This window comes from Rhinolophus sinicus, chromosome 18 (assembly GCF_057876585.1).
Source record: "Rhinolophus sinicus isolate RSI-liver-muscle chromosome 18, RSI-T2T, whole genome shotgun sequence".
Classification (NCBI taxonomy): Eukaryota; Metazoa; Chordata; class Mammalia; order Chiroptera; family Rhinolophidae; genus Rhinolophus; species Rhinolophus sinicus.
In genome coordinates this window covers 1,077,820-1,093,272 of record NC_142518.1, presented here as the reverse complement: position 1 = coordinate 1,093,272, position 15,453 = coordinate 1,077,820, and the positions used below count along the sequence as shown (strand labels likewise).

At 54.8% G+C, this 15,453-nt stretch overlaps 1 protein-coding gene across 2 annotated transcripts in view; it reads right to left on the bottom strand.

The window, feature by feature from the left end:
- XG (Xg glycoprotein (Xg blood group)) overlaps positions 1 to 14,283 on the bottom strand; it is a 34,069-nt gene extending 19,786 nt beyond the window's left edge. For both annotated transcript variants that reach the window (XM_019717778.3, XM_019717779.3), the window contains exons 1-3: positions 13,878 to 14,283; positions 3,649 to 3,690; positions 1,642 to 1,665 (exon numbers count right to left, since the gene is read on the bottom strand). In XM_019717778.3, the coding sequence (XP_019573337.2) occupies positions 1,642 to 1,665; positions 3,649 to 3,690; positions 13,878 to 13,947 (136 nt within the window). In that variant the 5' untranslated portion in view covers positions 13,948 to 14,283. The remainder of the gene's footprint in view (positions 1 to 1,641; positions 1,666 to 3,648; positions 3,691 to 13,877) is intronic.
- Positions 14,284 to 15,453: the final 1,170 nt, after the last annotated feature.

Below are 15,453 nucleotides of genomic sequence, written 5' to 3'. Positions count from 1 at the left end.
CCTGAAAAGTGACGCGTTTTCCCTCTTTGTTGGTTCAGGGGCTCTACATTTCTATTCCACTGGGTTTGTCAGTTGAATCCCCCAGTCTTTATTCTTAATATTTTCATCTGCTAGGCCTGATATTTCCAGGGTGGGAGGGGTGGGCGAGGGAAGCTTGCAAAAAGTTTCTCGCTCCGATTTTTTAATTTACACTTTTGAGTTTCTTGAGGTACGTCATGGATCGAGATTGGTTTTCCATTCTGGAGCTGCTCCGTTACCCTTAAGTCATAACTTTCTTTATCCCCAGTAACTGTCTATACCCAGAGGGTTGTGTTGTCTGACGTGGTTACATGATGCCACTTTCTTCCGGTTACTGTTGGTCTCGTGCATCTTTTTCCAACCATCTCGTCTCCGCTTCTCTGTGACATTATATTGCAAGCGTGTCTCTTGCTTGAGAGCATAGAACTCATTTTAAATTGCTTTATCTAATACGTCTATTAACCTATTCATTAAACCATTTCACATCCACTGTAATTAGCGGTACATCATTCCTACTATTTTTCTCCTTCTTTTCTTTTTCTAAATTCTTTCCTGACCGCTGCTTAATTCATCAACTTCACTTTGCTCTCCTGTCTCGTCTCTTTGACTAACGGCGTAGGACTGATCCACTCAATTTCTATTTTTAACGAGTTCAGTTTAAAAACGTCCCAAATCCAGCAACATGAAACGACTGCAACTCAGTTCTTCTTCTGCTCACCCTCCCTGCTATTGTTTTACAGCACCTAGCTTGGAAATTTAATTGTCCTGCTGTTGCTGCCAGTTTGGTGGGGTTTTATTGAGCAGCTCACGATGATTAATTTTTACCAACAGGTTTAGTCACCACTGTTCTTTGCATCCAACCAGCCTTCTGCGTCCCGATTCCTTCTCACTAACGGACCAGCTGCTACTTCCTCCAGCAAGGGGGCCACGTTCACTCCATGCAAACTCACCCTTACAGAGGGACAGGACTTGTATTTTCACCTTTCCTGGCAGGAAATGCCTGTTCTCGACTTTTCGTGTACGTGGAATCATATAATATGTGGGGTTTTTTGTGTCCGGCGTCTCTCGCTCTGCCTTGTGTCCTCAAGGTCCCTCCCTGGTAATGGAGAGTCTCAGCGCCTCCCACCTTTCCCTGGCTGCGTAATATTCCACTGTGTGGACGCACCCCATTCTGTTTATCCGTTCGTCCACAGGCGGACCCTCGGGTTGGCGACCGTGCATGATGTACATGCATTTTTGGGGAGTCCCTGGCAGCATGCATCTAGGAGTCAAATTTCTTGCTCATGAGGCAACTCTGTGTTTCCCTTTCTGAGCAAGCGTCAGACTACTTTGCACAGCGGCTGCCCCAGTTTTCATGCCCACGAGGGTTCTGATGTCTCCACATTCCCACCAACACTTGTCCATTTCCATGTTTGGATACCTGCCACCCCAGTGGGAATGTGGTGCCGTGTCACTGTGATTTTGACCACTTTCCTGTCCCTGATAACTAGGGTTTGCTTTTAACGCCTGCTGACCGGCCATTGCTCACACGCCCTACGGCCCTGTAAACACCCTCCCACATCCCTCGAGAATCCCAGGGAGCAGGGCACAGCCTCAATTCTGCCCAGCCACGTCGTCACTCACCTGAGCTGGGCTTCTTGGTGGGTTCTGTGAATGAAGAGCAAACAATACATTCAATAAGCATCAGGGAAACAATCATTAATACCCTAAAAAAAAAAGTGACCGTTCCAAGGCACTAAGAAGTTAGCAATGGGAACACACGTTCCATTTTGCATTCAGGGGGAAAAATCAAATCAGAGACGTCACCCTTTAAATCTATGCCCGCCAGTCTTTCCCGGAGCCGTGAGGGGTGGGAGGGTGAGGGCCAGGCTTTCATGAGGCGGCTCGTTAGGAAGTACATTTGAGCAAAGAATTTCGGGGGTTGGGGAGAGGGGACGAGGAAGCGAGATGTCACAGACCTGCCGGGACACCCCCTTAGCCACGACCATCCAGGGCAGGAGGCCGTGTGTCTGCAGAGCAGAGGTACAGGGGCAAAACGAAACACGGAGAGAGGCTCCCGGCTTCCAGAAGCATGCTTCTGTCCCTTTCCCGACTGTGCTTTATTCACTCAACAAACGTGGACGCAGTTGTCTGTTGGCGCTGGGACTGAGTGAACGGACACCTCCACGGTCTCTCAAGTGACGGCTGTACCTGGAGGTCAGCCCTCGAGGAGGCGGCCGTCACGTGGACACTGTCGGACCTGCAGAGCGTGGGCACCAGGCCCGTGAGTCTGGGTGTGGCCGTGGGAGCCAGGAGACCGCAGGCCGACAAGGGGCGCCGTGGGCAGCGTCCTGACAGGCAGAGGAAACTGCGTTTGGAAGCCGTCTGTGCAGTGAGCCCTGTGTGTGCAAGGTCCATACACGCTGCAGCTGCACCGGGCCTCCCGCCTTTTCATGGCCGCGTAATCCTCCCCGTCACAGACCACACTGCGCTCGCCCGTTCCTCTGTGGCTGGGCGCTTGGGTCGTTGCCACCTTTCGGCTCTTGTGACCAGAGCTGCTCTCAACAAGGGCTGGAGCCCATCTCTCAGTTCTCCCGAGTGTCCGCCTAGGAGCAGAACTGCTGTTTCACGTCAGCGGTGCTTTTCTATCCATCACATGCCGGCGACGGTGCTGCCTGGGAGCCCAGGGGCCGGCCCTGTCACACACCTGTGTCCTGTCGTGGGCACGTCCCCCTTTGCATCCCACCCGCTAGCACTGCGTGCTCAGGCTGCGTTTCGCAGGATCTCGCCAGGATGCCCTCTGGCGAGGGCCAATGTTTGTCCTCCTGCCACGCTCACCCCAGCGCCGTGCAGACCGGGTAGGACGGAGCCCACACCGCTCAGCCTGGCGGGAAAGCGGTGCCTCCACGTGGGTGTGTGTCCTTCAGATTTTCTGTTGCACGGACGCTAACAGCACATCTGCCTCTTGCCCCGTGCGGTTGAGCAGCAAAAACCTCCGTTAGTGGGGAAACTCAGGGAGGGCGGTGGTTTCTGTCATTGTGTCTTTGCTGTGCTTTTTGGATCCACACCCTGGGGGGATCACATCCGTCTTTCACTTCCCCTAACCAGTTGCATCGTGAATCCACCCTGAGTGACCCGTGGCTGGTGCTGCTGCCAGACCCAGCGACCGTCTGTGAGCACAATCTGCAGCCCCCTGTGCTTGCACGTCCAGTGCTTTCCTTTCTGCCACTCAGCCAGGTTTGAACCCCCGTGCAGCCCAGCCAGGCTGGCACACCTGTACTCAGCTTTCCGGCCAAGAAAACCCACTGGGCGGAAGGAGAGCAGCCGGCCCTGGAAGGTAAGCTGGTTGCGTTCAGTCGCTCGGTCAGGGCGTCAGACAACACAGAGTAAGAATGAACCGATGTTGAAAAAACACAAAAGCCGCCAGCATGTGCCCAGACCTCAGCCTCCTGAGCTATGCAACTGAGCTCCACACCCATGGCGTCCTTGGCTAAGGGACGTTCACAGCCGCCTGCAATCCCGTGGGAAACAGAGCGCCCTCAGTGCCTGGGAATTCGCCATCCCAGCCGCAGCTAACCCACCGACCTCCCACCCACCGGCTGTCCCACCGATGCCACAAAGACAAGCTCCCCGTGACATATCGGCACTCACCAGGGTCATCCAGCGCGTCGGCCAAATCAAAGTCGCCTTGACCTGTTGGGAACACACAAGGCACAAGTCACACTGGGTTGGGACAGACAGTCAGGGCCCCCACTTTCTGCACCAGGCAGCTCCCCAGCTAAGCCAGAGACCTTCCCTCGGTGCAAAGGTCAGTCCCACCCTGAGCTAAGCGGAGGTTCCATGTCCCCACGACCCTTCCCCCTCCCCCGCCTCCAATGTGTCTGTCAAGCCAGTGTGTTACCTTTCCCTGCAGCCTGGTACCCCTGTCACTGCACAGACATCTTAGTTAAGGACGACCACTGCATCGCTGCCTTAAAGCAGAGGACGGACCTCCTAGGATCCCAGCTGCCTTGACTGACCCAGCCAGACACACAGATGTCTTGCAGACCTAAACATCCACACGTCCGCAAACATATGGGAACAACCATTGCGTGCCAGTCACACTGCTGGGTGCTCGGGATGCGACAAGGAACCCACACGTCCTCCCTCCAGGTCTTTAGCAGAAAGAGAGGCGTGAACATACAAAGGCAGGGATGGGGAGCAGTGCAGACCAACAAGGCAGCCGGCAATTCTACTCCTTGTGTGAGGCAGAGCTGGAGGGCTGCCTGGAGGAGGCAACACGTGAGCGGTTTCGAAGGCGCTGTTTCACTCACCAGGAGATGCTCTCACCCCCATTTTTAGCGCATGGGAAATGGGGTTCGGTCAGGACCTGTGTGGCTCGAGTCGTGGATACTTTCATGTATTGCTCAGACAGAATGGACCTTGAATTGAGGCCCAGCCACATGCCTCTTGGGGCTTCCCGAGACTCCCTTGCAAACACATTGTCAGGCAGGCCGTCCCCCCAGCACTCAAGGGCTCAGAAATTCTGTCTATGTTTGAGTTTCGGACGTGCTAAAAATAACACGAGAAGTCTGCCCTCTGGTGAAATACAGGGACCCGTGTTTTGGTTTCCTGACAGGGCGTGAGTCAGACAAGCTTGGATGAGGGGTGGGGAGTGACTGCTAAGAGGGTCGGGGTTATGTTTGGGGGGAAGTGTTCTGGAATTAGACGGGGGTGATGGCAGCATGGCCTCGTGAAGTTACCAAAATGCACCACAACGTTCATTTTTAAACGATTGCCATGGTGACGTTTATGCACGTGACTTTCATCTCCGTTACCAAATGCCGGGGGTGCCAAACACATGTTTACGCACTTTAAGAGATATCACGTATGTATTACTTTTTGAAGTTGACTTGAATTACGTGTAGCATGACTTTCGCTCCTTTTTTGTTATTCATGTCTTGCTATCGGTCCATATCGCGTATTACAATGTTAATACAGTTTCTTTCCTTTCTTACAATGTGTATCCATGTTTTTGGCCCCCTCTGCTCTGTATGCGTTTTGAAGGAGGTCAGGGTGGGAGATCTGCATGCACTTTCTCTCCTACCCGATACAAGGCTTCTTGCATTTCTCTCCCTCCCTTGGTGCCTCTACAATGAGAGACGCGCGTTGGAAAACCTTTGAGACCCTGGGCGGCTTGAATCTCACATGTTGGTGATAACCTGTGTTGACAGCTTTGGTGAGATATGAATTGCCGCTCACACAGTTCAGCCATGCAAAGGACACAACGCAGTATGATTTAGACACTCACCATGTTGTGTAAGCAGCCTCTCTGACGAGTTCCCCAACATCCCATCACCCCAAAAAGGGACCCGTCCCCATGAGCGGTCACTCCCCATGTCTCCTCCAGGGGCTCATCGCTTACCCACTTCCCATCTCTGTGGAGGTGCCAGTTCTGGACGTTTCACATACATGGAGTCACACCCTGGGTGGCCTTGTCTGCCTGGCATCTCTCACCCAACAGCCCGCGTCAGGCCCATCCACACAGCAGCCGGGATCAGCCAGGAACCCCTTCCGCCCACACCAGCGCCTCCCAGAGGAGCCCCGGTCCCTGGAGCTCACGGGCAGAGTCAGGATTCACACCTGGCCCCTCCGGCTGCTTCAGCCCGAGCCCTGGGAAGGAGGCTGCATTGGATGCTAGGTTGCCTTCTGGCACCTGCTCAGGGTCCCCGCCCTGGAGGAAGCTTTCACCCGCCCAGCCTGGGGTCCGCGAAGCCCCTGGTGCAGCCCTGGCCGGACGCCACGGGGCCAGGCTCTGGGGCTCCATGCGGAAGGAGCTGGGGACCCAGAGCGGGCGCCTCCCCAGGCAGCAGCCTCCTGAGCCAGGAACAGCCACAGCATCTGAGGGCAGGGGGACCAGAGGTCAGCGTGCGCCCATCAGCAGCCCCAAGGCTCCCCTATCCCCCCAGCGGAAGCCGAAAGCTGGGACAATTACACGCCGAACCCCAGAGAGCTGTATCTAACTCTGGGGCTTCGCTCCGGACGCCCCTCTGCATGGCCGGGGTCTGCTGTGCTCCAGTTTCTCGCACGGGAGACGACCTGGCCCCTCTGTGCTCCGGTTGGCTCTGCAGCCACCATTGTCCAGTGTCTAGGGACAGGATGTGACGTCAGCCTCCTGGGTTCCTGGCACACCTCCCTTCCAGGGCGGCCAGCGGGGTGTGGCCGACCCTGCTCCCACCCCTGTGCAGGCCCCCAGAGCTGCTCCGAGTACCCTGGTGGCGTTCCAGGCGCTCCCATAGCTCACAAATGACTTGCCCCCACGACATCAACAGCTCCAGGCATCTGAGAAATACACGCGTGACAACCTCCTCCAGCCTGTGTGGCGTCCACTGCCCTGGTCCCACATAACACAGACATCTGTCATCTAGCCCTACCCGGCCTCTCCGAAATGTCCTTGCATAACACGCTGGGCGCCACCTGTGTTATCCCAAAGGGCACAGGCCACCTCCGGAGAGAAAGGTCGATGGATGCATGGGGATATATGGTCCCCAGCAGCCAGGTACCCTTTCCCCGGCTTGGCAAACAGCCCTATGTGTCCCCTCCTTCAGTGTGGAGGGGCCTGTGATGCCCCCTGGGGGTGACAGGAGTGAGGAGGGCCGCAGACGACGCTGCATCTAGTGGGTACAGCTGTTGCCGTGCAGGGAGGCGTGTGTGAATGTGACTCCCACGTGTGGGGCGTTGTCAGGTCCCCTGACCTCGTTGCATAACCAGAAGGACTCTGGCCAGCAGCAGACGCCAGGCATGGAGCTGGGCCAGCCGTGCAGGCGGCAGGGAATGCAGCTCCCCACCCCCTTTGCAGGGGTCCCCGTGGGCTTCAACTTGTCACCTCTCTGAGAGATCCCTCAGGTAGAGGAGGCTGATTCTGGGGGCTCCGTCTTAGGGAACGTGGCTGGGGGTTGGAGGCTGCTCGCAAGGCAATTGCTTTCATTCGCCAGAGTTTCCACTCAGAGTCTCAGATGGAGAACGTAAAATCTGTTTCTCATTTACGTTTCTTTTGCTTAGGGTTTAGTCAGACCCACAGGTCCCGGGGCCGGAAATGCCCCAGATGGAGGCAGCCAGGGATTGCTGCGGTAGATCCTGCCACCAACATCTTGCAGACGTGGGATTAAAGGGGCTGAGCTGGTGGGAGGGAGGTCAGCGCTATCCATGCCCCCTCCCACAAAAAAACTATCCTTGGGGGCTTTAATTAACAGAAAACCAGGGCCGGCCTGGTGGCTCAGGCGGTTGGAGCTCCGTGCTCCTAACTCCGAAGGCTGCCGGTTCGATTCCCACATGGGCCAGTGGGCTCTCAACCACAAGGTTGCCAGTTCAATTCCTCGAGTCCCGCAAGGGATGGTGGGCTCCGCCCCCTGCAACTAGAAAAATGGCAACTGGACTTGGAGCTGAGCTGCGCCCTCCACAACTAAGACTGAAAGGACAACAACTTGACTTGGAAAAAAGTCCTGGAAGTGCACACTGTTCCCCAATAAAGTCCTGTTCCCCCTTCCCCCAAAAAAAGAGAGAAAACCAGCCTGTGTGACACTCTTGCGACACTGTCATGTCTAACAACCACACCCACGACAGCCCCCTCCCCAGTTCACCCCTGTGAGACTCTAAGCTGCTTCACAGTAGAGATTTTATCCCTCGATGTCTCAACGTCTCTTCAGACCCCCAAGTCAACGAGACCAACAGCAAGTTTGCAAAGCACACAGCAAGGCTGCCGTTGGACTAGTAACCCAGCCCACGACCGACGTTTTGCAGGAAGGGTACTTGCCGCCCCAGAAACCATCCCTCCCAGCTTCCAGGAACGATTGACTGAATTATTTACTCTATAAGAGGAAGTCAGCCCAGCAGGCTCGGAGAAGGAGAAAAGAAGAAAAACACCATTAACGGCTAAAGCGCTGGCACCCATTTCCGCTCTTACCCCAGCAGAGTTACCACACCAGGGATTTCATCCCCAACGACTGCATGCATCCTGGACACGCAGCTAACGCGTGCCTGTCGATGACATTATCCCAGCAACGTGCGTGCGTCTGCTCCCCTTTACGGCAGTTGCTTTTCGTCTCTTTGCATAACATTTTATTGGTTTCCCCTGAAGGGTGGGCTAATTTAATCCAAAGCTGCAGGGGTCAGCTGCCGGTCAGTCTGCAACTAAAGGGCCCTCTTGTCCTTGAGGAATTCCCCCAAGGTCAGGCACTGGCGCTGGGACTTCCTGGCAACAAATCTTGACTTCTTTCGGGCAACGTGTAAGTTGCCCCTTTGACTCTGGCTCGAGAGTTTTAAACTAAATGTTCAGAAAGCATGTTAGAGTGGTTCTTTCCCAGAACGGGCCTGTTTCCCAGAGCAGAGACAATAAATCAGCTGCCGAGGGAAGCAGTTTCAAAAGAACGTGAGCAGGAGGAAGGCAGGGGGTGGAGATGGGGGTGGGGTGGGGGCATCGTTGCCGGTGGGGACCCTGCTTCCTCCTTCTGGAATAGCCGTGTGGCCACATCCACTCGGGTCTCTAGTTTCTCAGGAGGTTTTTCACGTCCAGCAGGACAACATGTGTTCTTAAGAAGACGTGGGTTCTCACTGTCCACACTTCAACGTGAGTAGCCACGGACTTAACAGCTGACAGGCTCCCCAGGGGCTGCAGACCTTCCCTGGGGCCGAGCAGGTACCCGCCAGCTTATGGGCTGCTCAGTGCCCTCAGCAAGCTGCTGATAACCGCTGAGCATCGCCCCACAAGGTCAACCAGTTGTCCCGGTTCCGGGCGTCCCAAGGGCCCTTTCAGTGTATTGCAGATCAAAGCCCTTTCTCTGCACCCGCGGAGTCTCCAGGAGGAGACGTATTTGGTCACAAAGGAGCCGGGAATGGTCATTCATCACGAAAGGCAAGACATCTGTGGTGAAGTGTAGACTTGAGAAAAACGCTGCCGACGTCCCAATGATTGGGTGGCGTGTCCTAAGCCAGCCTTCCCAAAGTGACACGTGCACCCGGATCCCTCAGGGTGGGGGTGACACACAGACTCTGCGACAGACGGTCTGGTTGGGACTGAGAGGTGGCATTTCTTACAGGTCCTGATGGGATCCTCCGTCGGCCGTTCCATGAACTTCACTTTGCAGTGTAAGAACGTTGTGTGAATTTCCGGGGTCCAGCATAACAAGATACCACTGATGGGGCGGCTTAAACAACAGAGATACATTTCCCAGTCCTGGAGGCGGGAACCTGAGGTCCAGGTGTCCCAGGGCTGGTCCCCCCCGAGGTCTCTCTCCTGGGCGTGTGGACGGCCGTCTGCTCCCCGTGTCCTCACATGGTCGTCCCTCTGTGTGTGTCTGTGTCCTCATCTCCTCTTCTTATAAGGACACAGTCCTATTGGATCAGGACCCACCCTAGTGACCTCATGTCACCTTAGTCCCCTCTTTAAAGCCCCATCTGCAGACACAGTCCCATTCTGAGGTCCTGGGGGTGAGGGCTTCCCCATATGAATTTGGGGAGGGGGACACAGTTCCACCCATTAGAGACGTAAACTCGAGGCCCTTGCTCAACCCCCACTGAGGCACCTTCGGACAACCTTGGGGGGGTGGAGGGGAGTGCAGGCAGCCATCAGCCCATGGGGCTATGATGAAAGGCAGAGGCTCTTTGGCAGAGCTCTCTGAACCCAGATCACTCACTGTGTGCTGCGTCCACACCCCAGCTGTGCCGTCAGCCTCAGGTTCTGCCGCAGAGCGTCTCGGACCCTCAAGGACGTGCAACTCAGCGTGGAACCTGGGTAGCTGCAGAGTCTGGCTCAGCAGGTCTGGCTGAGGCTAAGACGGCCTTTCTCCCCGGGTCCCAGGGAATGCTGGTGCCGCTGGTGTGGGACCCGACTTTGGGAGTTCACGTACTTATCACGAATACCATCCTTAACTCTTTCCACCGTCCAGGTGACCGAACCCCCAAAAGAATCAGCCTTGGTCATGGGGGTGTCCAAGGAAGACCCGCCCCCCCCCAGGCTGCTTCTCCCCACAGGCAGGATGGAAGGTGGCCTTGAACGCACCATGGGGACCTCCGTGGATGAAGCCCACGAAGAATATATCACAACGATAATAAACAAAAAATAATTGGAAGGAAGCATTTAAAGAAAACTCAGGAGGCCTTCCTCTAATTTTAAGGGCTGTTCTTTGGGGGAAACGCACTCTTCTGCGTTTTTTTTTTTTTTTAAATCTTTTTAATTTGCTGGGGTTCCCCTGGGAAAGACACCCACACTCTCACCGCAGAATTCACTTTGCAGGAAGAGCAAAGCACTTTGCACCCATCAGCCCTTGGCTCTCCAGCATGATTTCATTTCCACCGCAGCTGAGTTCCCTGCAGAAGCAACCCCTTCAAGGGTTCTCAGCTGAATGTAATAGGGAAATGGGGGGGAAGCAGAAAGATTTGCCAGGACTGGCCATGCCCCGTGTCCACCAACAGACACACACGTGGAAACGTGTCTGAGGGCACAGACGCAGGGTCTGGGGGAGGCTAAGAGGCAGACCATCACGGAGCCCTTGTGCAAATCATCTCCAGCACAGGCCCCTCAGGCAGTGCAAGTGGAAAGATGAAATCACACGAGACGGTCAACGTTATCTGTCAGCTTGGCCAGACGAGAGTCCAGCTGTTGGGTCAAACACTGGTCTACGTGCCACCGTGAAGGTATTTTGTGCATGGGATTCACATCTACAATCAAAGGAGCGTAAATAAAGCACCGAGTGGCTGGGGGATGTAGGTGGGTCTCGTCACATTTGTGGAAGGGCTTGAAACCAAAGACAGGTTTCCAGGGAAAGAAATGGGCAACTCCTTTCTGACTTTCTAGCCGGCCTTACGGATTTCAGACCCGCCAGTCTCACGGTCCTGTGAGCCAATTTCTTAAAATAAATTTAACTCTCTGGACAGATAGACGAGAGGTAGATAGATAGATGGATAGATAGACAGACAGATAGAAAGAAAATAGAGATGATAGATAGATAGATAGATAGATAGATAGATAGATAGATAGATAGATAGATACTAGACACATAAATGATAAAGAGATGATATATAGATAGAGTCTCTCATGCTAAGAGAGGGTCTCTCAAGCTCAGCAGTCTGACACTGGGGACTGGTAACTCCCTGACGTGGGGACCTGTCCTGTGCATTGCAGGACATTGAGCAGTATCCCTGTTATCTGCCCCCTTGGTGACAGAACCCCACTGCCAGCTATGACAGCCAAAACTGAGGCCAGATATTGCCAAGTGTCCCCTGGGGGCAACGTCACCCCCCAGCTGAGACCGGCAGACAGCAGTGCCTGTGCCTTGGGCTGTCACTTGTGCCTTGCACATGCTGGGTGATGCTCGGCCAATCTAGAGCCACAGAGCAGCCACCCTCCTGTCCTTGGAATACAGGGGGCCCTGGCGAGGGTAGACCAGATGGCTGGCGCTCGCTCAGCCTCTCTCAGAGGGATCCCCGACTTCAGCATGGGCGAAACCCAGGGTGCTTCTTAAAATGCACGTTCGCCAGGGCCCCACCCAGCACCCGAATGAAGTCTGCAGGGCTGTGGAGTCAGGGGGTGCCTTTCAGCCAGCTCCCTCCCGGGTGAGTCCTCTGTACGTCAATCACTGAGAATCTCTGCCCTAAATAACTGGGCAGGTTCAGCCCCATCCACTGGCAAGGTGACAGCGGGCAGGTCCCGTGACCCATTTGTGGTGTGACTTGCACACCCGTTGATTGGTTAGATCAAAGGATGGTCGATGGGCCATGAGGAAGGAAGCAGAATCAGGAGAGGCCCGACCGAGGGTTGTGGGGTGAGGCCAGCGTGCCCTGGCTCGTTGCCTTGGGCGAGTACGGAAATCTTTTCACCCTTTTCAGAACCCAAACCGACCCCCAGCTGAAAGCAGCAAATACCGTGCAATACTGCAGAGCCCCTGACGTACCTTCACTCGACAGAAAATACAGCTGGCCCTTGAACGACGTTGGGGGTCCAGGCCACCAGCCCCCCCACAGTCCAAAATCCACGTATAACTGTGGACTCCCCCAAATCTTATCTGCTAACAGCCTCCTGCTGACCAGAAGCTTTACCGATCCAGAAACACTCAATGGCCACCTACGTCACACGTTCTGCGTACGACATACTCTATCCTTACAACAGAGTAAGTTAGGGAAAGAAAATGCTATTGAGAAAATCATAAGGTAGAGAAAATACAGTTACAGCAGGCGTTGGAAAAAAAATTCTGTGTATACATGGACCCACGCAGGTGAAACCCGGGGTGTTTGAGGGTCACCTGCACTCAGAAACGTTGTGTGTTGCTTTCAAAAACTATAAAGAATATTATTGGGTTTTTTTTTATTATTATTATTATTTAATTTTGTGGTGGAAAAGCAGCTATACGCAAATGTACCCAACTTTTAGCTGTGTATTATAAGAAACAATGCATAATAGGTGTGGTGTGTGTGTGTCTGTGGTTTCCTTTTTTCTCAATGAACCAAACATCGCAAGCAGCCTTTTGGGATTTACGTGTCATTTTATCAGCTTTTCGGAGGCCTGATTCTGTTGCATGTTCTATCCAGCCCCCCCTGATTTGATAGAGGGTCCTAATTAAATGCAGAGGCATTTCGAAGGCGCCAAATTGTACACCACCCTTTTTTTCAGGACCACCATAGGGTTCTTATTGTGTATGAATGGCTTGTTTCTCTGAATTCACGTCCACGAAGAATTTAATCGCCAATATTAAATAGACATCGAATAATTATAAAAAGGACGCCCATTGCATTGGCTGGATATGAAGGGATTCCCATGCAATGATTCAGGATGGAACAGACGGGGGAGGCCGAGTTGCCTGAGGGAATAGTTATCCAGGCTTCTTCCTGTCACACAGGCTGCAAGGATGTCTCAAAATGCTTTTCTGGGGGCTGGGGTGGCGGCTGGCCATCTGCGTCTGACCGGGACGGGGCCGTCTTGCTTCTGCTTGTGTAAATGTAGGACGTCCCAGCTCCCTGAACACGGAACCACAGGGTCCACATGCCACGTAAAGTACACGGGTGACGAAGATGGAAAGGACGGTGGGGCTGTGACATGGCTTGTCTGGCCACCTCTGCCTCTAACTGACTCCTCACCCTCAGACACTCACGAACAGGACCAACCGGAAATGCCACGCGCCTGAACCTGTGAACGCAATCTTCTAATGCCGAACCGACAACGCTTGTCACACTTGAATGCCACCAGTAGGTCATTCCCTGCCACTAAAACGTGAAAAGGACCCAGGGGACCCTGATGCAGTGGCTGTTTTAATCCTACAAACGACATGGGTTTGTTATCAGTCCTCCACGAGGTCCCCACCCAGTGGTGCAGTTTTGGGCGTCAACAACTCTCATGACTTGAATGTGCCACCAGGGAACGATGGCATCCAGGAAAAACCTTCCCGATCTGAGCAGAGGCTGTCACTGAAGGAAACCCACTCTTGGTGCGCCGTCCCCCACCCCCCCAAAAAACCAAGCTGTGTTTCGCCTCCACTTTTGGCGTTCGAAAACCACCCCGACAAATGAGTTAAGGCAGAAACAGGACACTTAGAAAGCCCAACACGTCCCTTCCTGCCTCCATCAGCGAGCAGAACAGGCCACTTTTTAAAGACATGAGACACACCCAAATCACAAGCAGAAAAACAGAGCGCTGCTGAGTGCTCGCAGCTCACATCCTGCGTTTCCAGGCCCGATTTCCGGACCCCCACACGGACACCTGCCTGCCCCCCTCCCAGCCATCCTTCTCGGTCTCCTTTCTGACCTCGTCTGGAAAGTTACAGCCATGTACTCCTGTGGACGGAGTTTTGAGACGTGAACCAGACAGAAATCCACACCCACAGCCCTCTCCTTGAGAGCCCCGCGTCTCTTACCTCGGGCGTGGATCACCAAACACAGGAAGGTGAGCCAGACGGGCCCCCGCCAAGCCCTCATCCTGGGCATGTAGGCGAAAGGACCTCCACCGATGCCTGAGTCAAGTGACTCTGAGCGCGGCTGCCCCCCTTTGGCGAGTTCACTTCTGCTTTCCCAGGAAGAGAGGGCGATGCCTTCAAGCGGAAAGTCTGAACCAAGCTGGAATCCCCATGGGCTCAGCGCTCAGCATGCAGACAGCACAGCCAGGGACCCGTGGGACAAGTGCACGCACGCTGAGGACAGTCGCAGAGCGAGCCTCCCGGGGCCCCGACGGTCAGGACGCTGGGGAAACAGGCAGGCGCTGAGTGCCAATGGGCACCCTGGGCTCGGGCAGCCAGCACCCCGCTCAGAGCTCTGCTCCCCGTGGGCGTGGGAGGGGCCGCCTAGCGCAGCAGAACACACCCTGGCCCTGGCGTCCCCCCAAGAATCCTCCTCCAGGGCGGTGTCAACACAGCAGCGCCAGACTTGGCTGGAGAAAAGACCAACCCCCAGCCCTGCGTGGAAGTCTTGGCTTTTGCAACCAACACACCCCATGCCTTCAAAGAGTCACTCTGATCCCGGCCTCAGACGCCTGTCAGTTCATTGAGCGGCAAACGGCACAGCTGTGACGCCAAGTCAGGTCCCTGAATCCTGACGTGTGGCTTTCGCCTGGCCGTCCTGCTGGGAGCAAGCCCAAACCCGGCTCTGGGAATCCGCTGTTCGGTTACACTGAGCGAGAGCGGGTGGAGGTGGCTGGGGAAGGGAGAGATGACCACCGGGCAGCCTCTGTCCGGAGTGGCTTGGGGAGCCGGGGCGTGAGGGGTGCAGTCAGCAGTGTAGCCCAGTGCACGCCATCAGGTTTATGCTCAGGACGCTTCCAGTTGTCAGTGACTGAAGGGGGCGTCTGTTTCCTGACCTCACGACTATTCTTCATGTTTGAAAACCCAAGCGCCTTCACTGAACAACTACTGGGCGATTACTGACTTTACGTAAAGCACACAGGTTGCCATGAGGTACGAGGCTGCGTCAGACGACCTTAGGAAGTAGACGGTAAGTGTTATGGGTTCGATTGTGTCTCCTCAAAAACATACGTTGGTGTCCTAACCTCCAGGACTTCACAACGGGACCAATTAGTAAGTAGTGTCTGGGCAGAGGGGACTGAGTGAGGGGTCTGAGGTGACATCGTTCTGGATCAGGGGGCCCTGAACCCAATGACAGTGTCCTCATCAGAGACAGAAGAGGAGGGACACAGACACAGAGGGGACGCCACGTGGAGACGGAGGCAGAGATGGGAGGGAGGCGGCCACCAGCCCAGGGACGCCTGGAGCCCCCAGGAGCTGGAAGGGGCAGGAGGGACCATCCCCGGGGGCCTCCAGAGGGAGTGTGGCCCTGGGACACCTTCAGGGCAGACTCCTGGTCTCCAGGATGGGGGGAGGAAGGGTGTCTGTGGGTTTAACTTCTCATTTGTGGTCATTTTCTTGCAGTGACAAGAGGACACTAATACAGCTTCCTTTCATGGAAACAAAGAAAAATGGCATTTTCCTTCTGGCACTGACC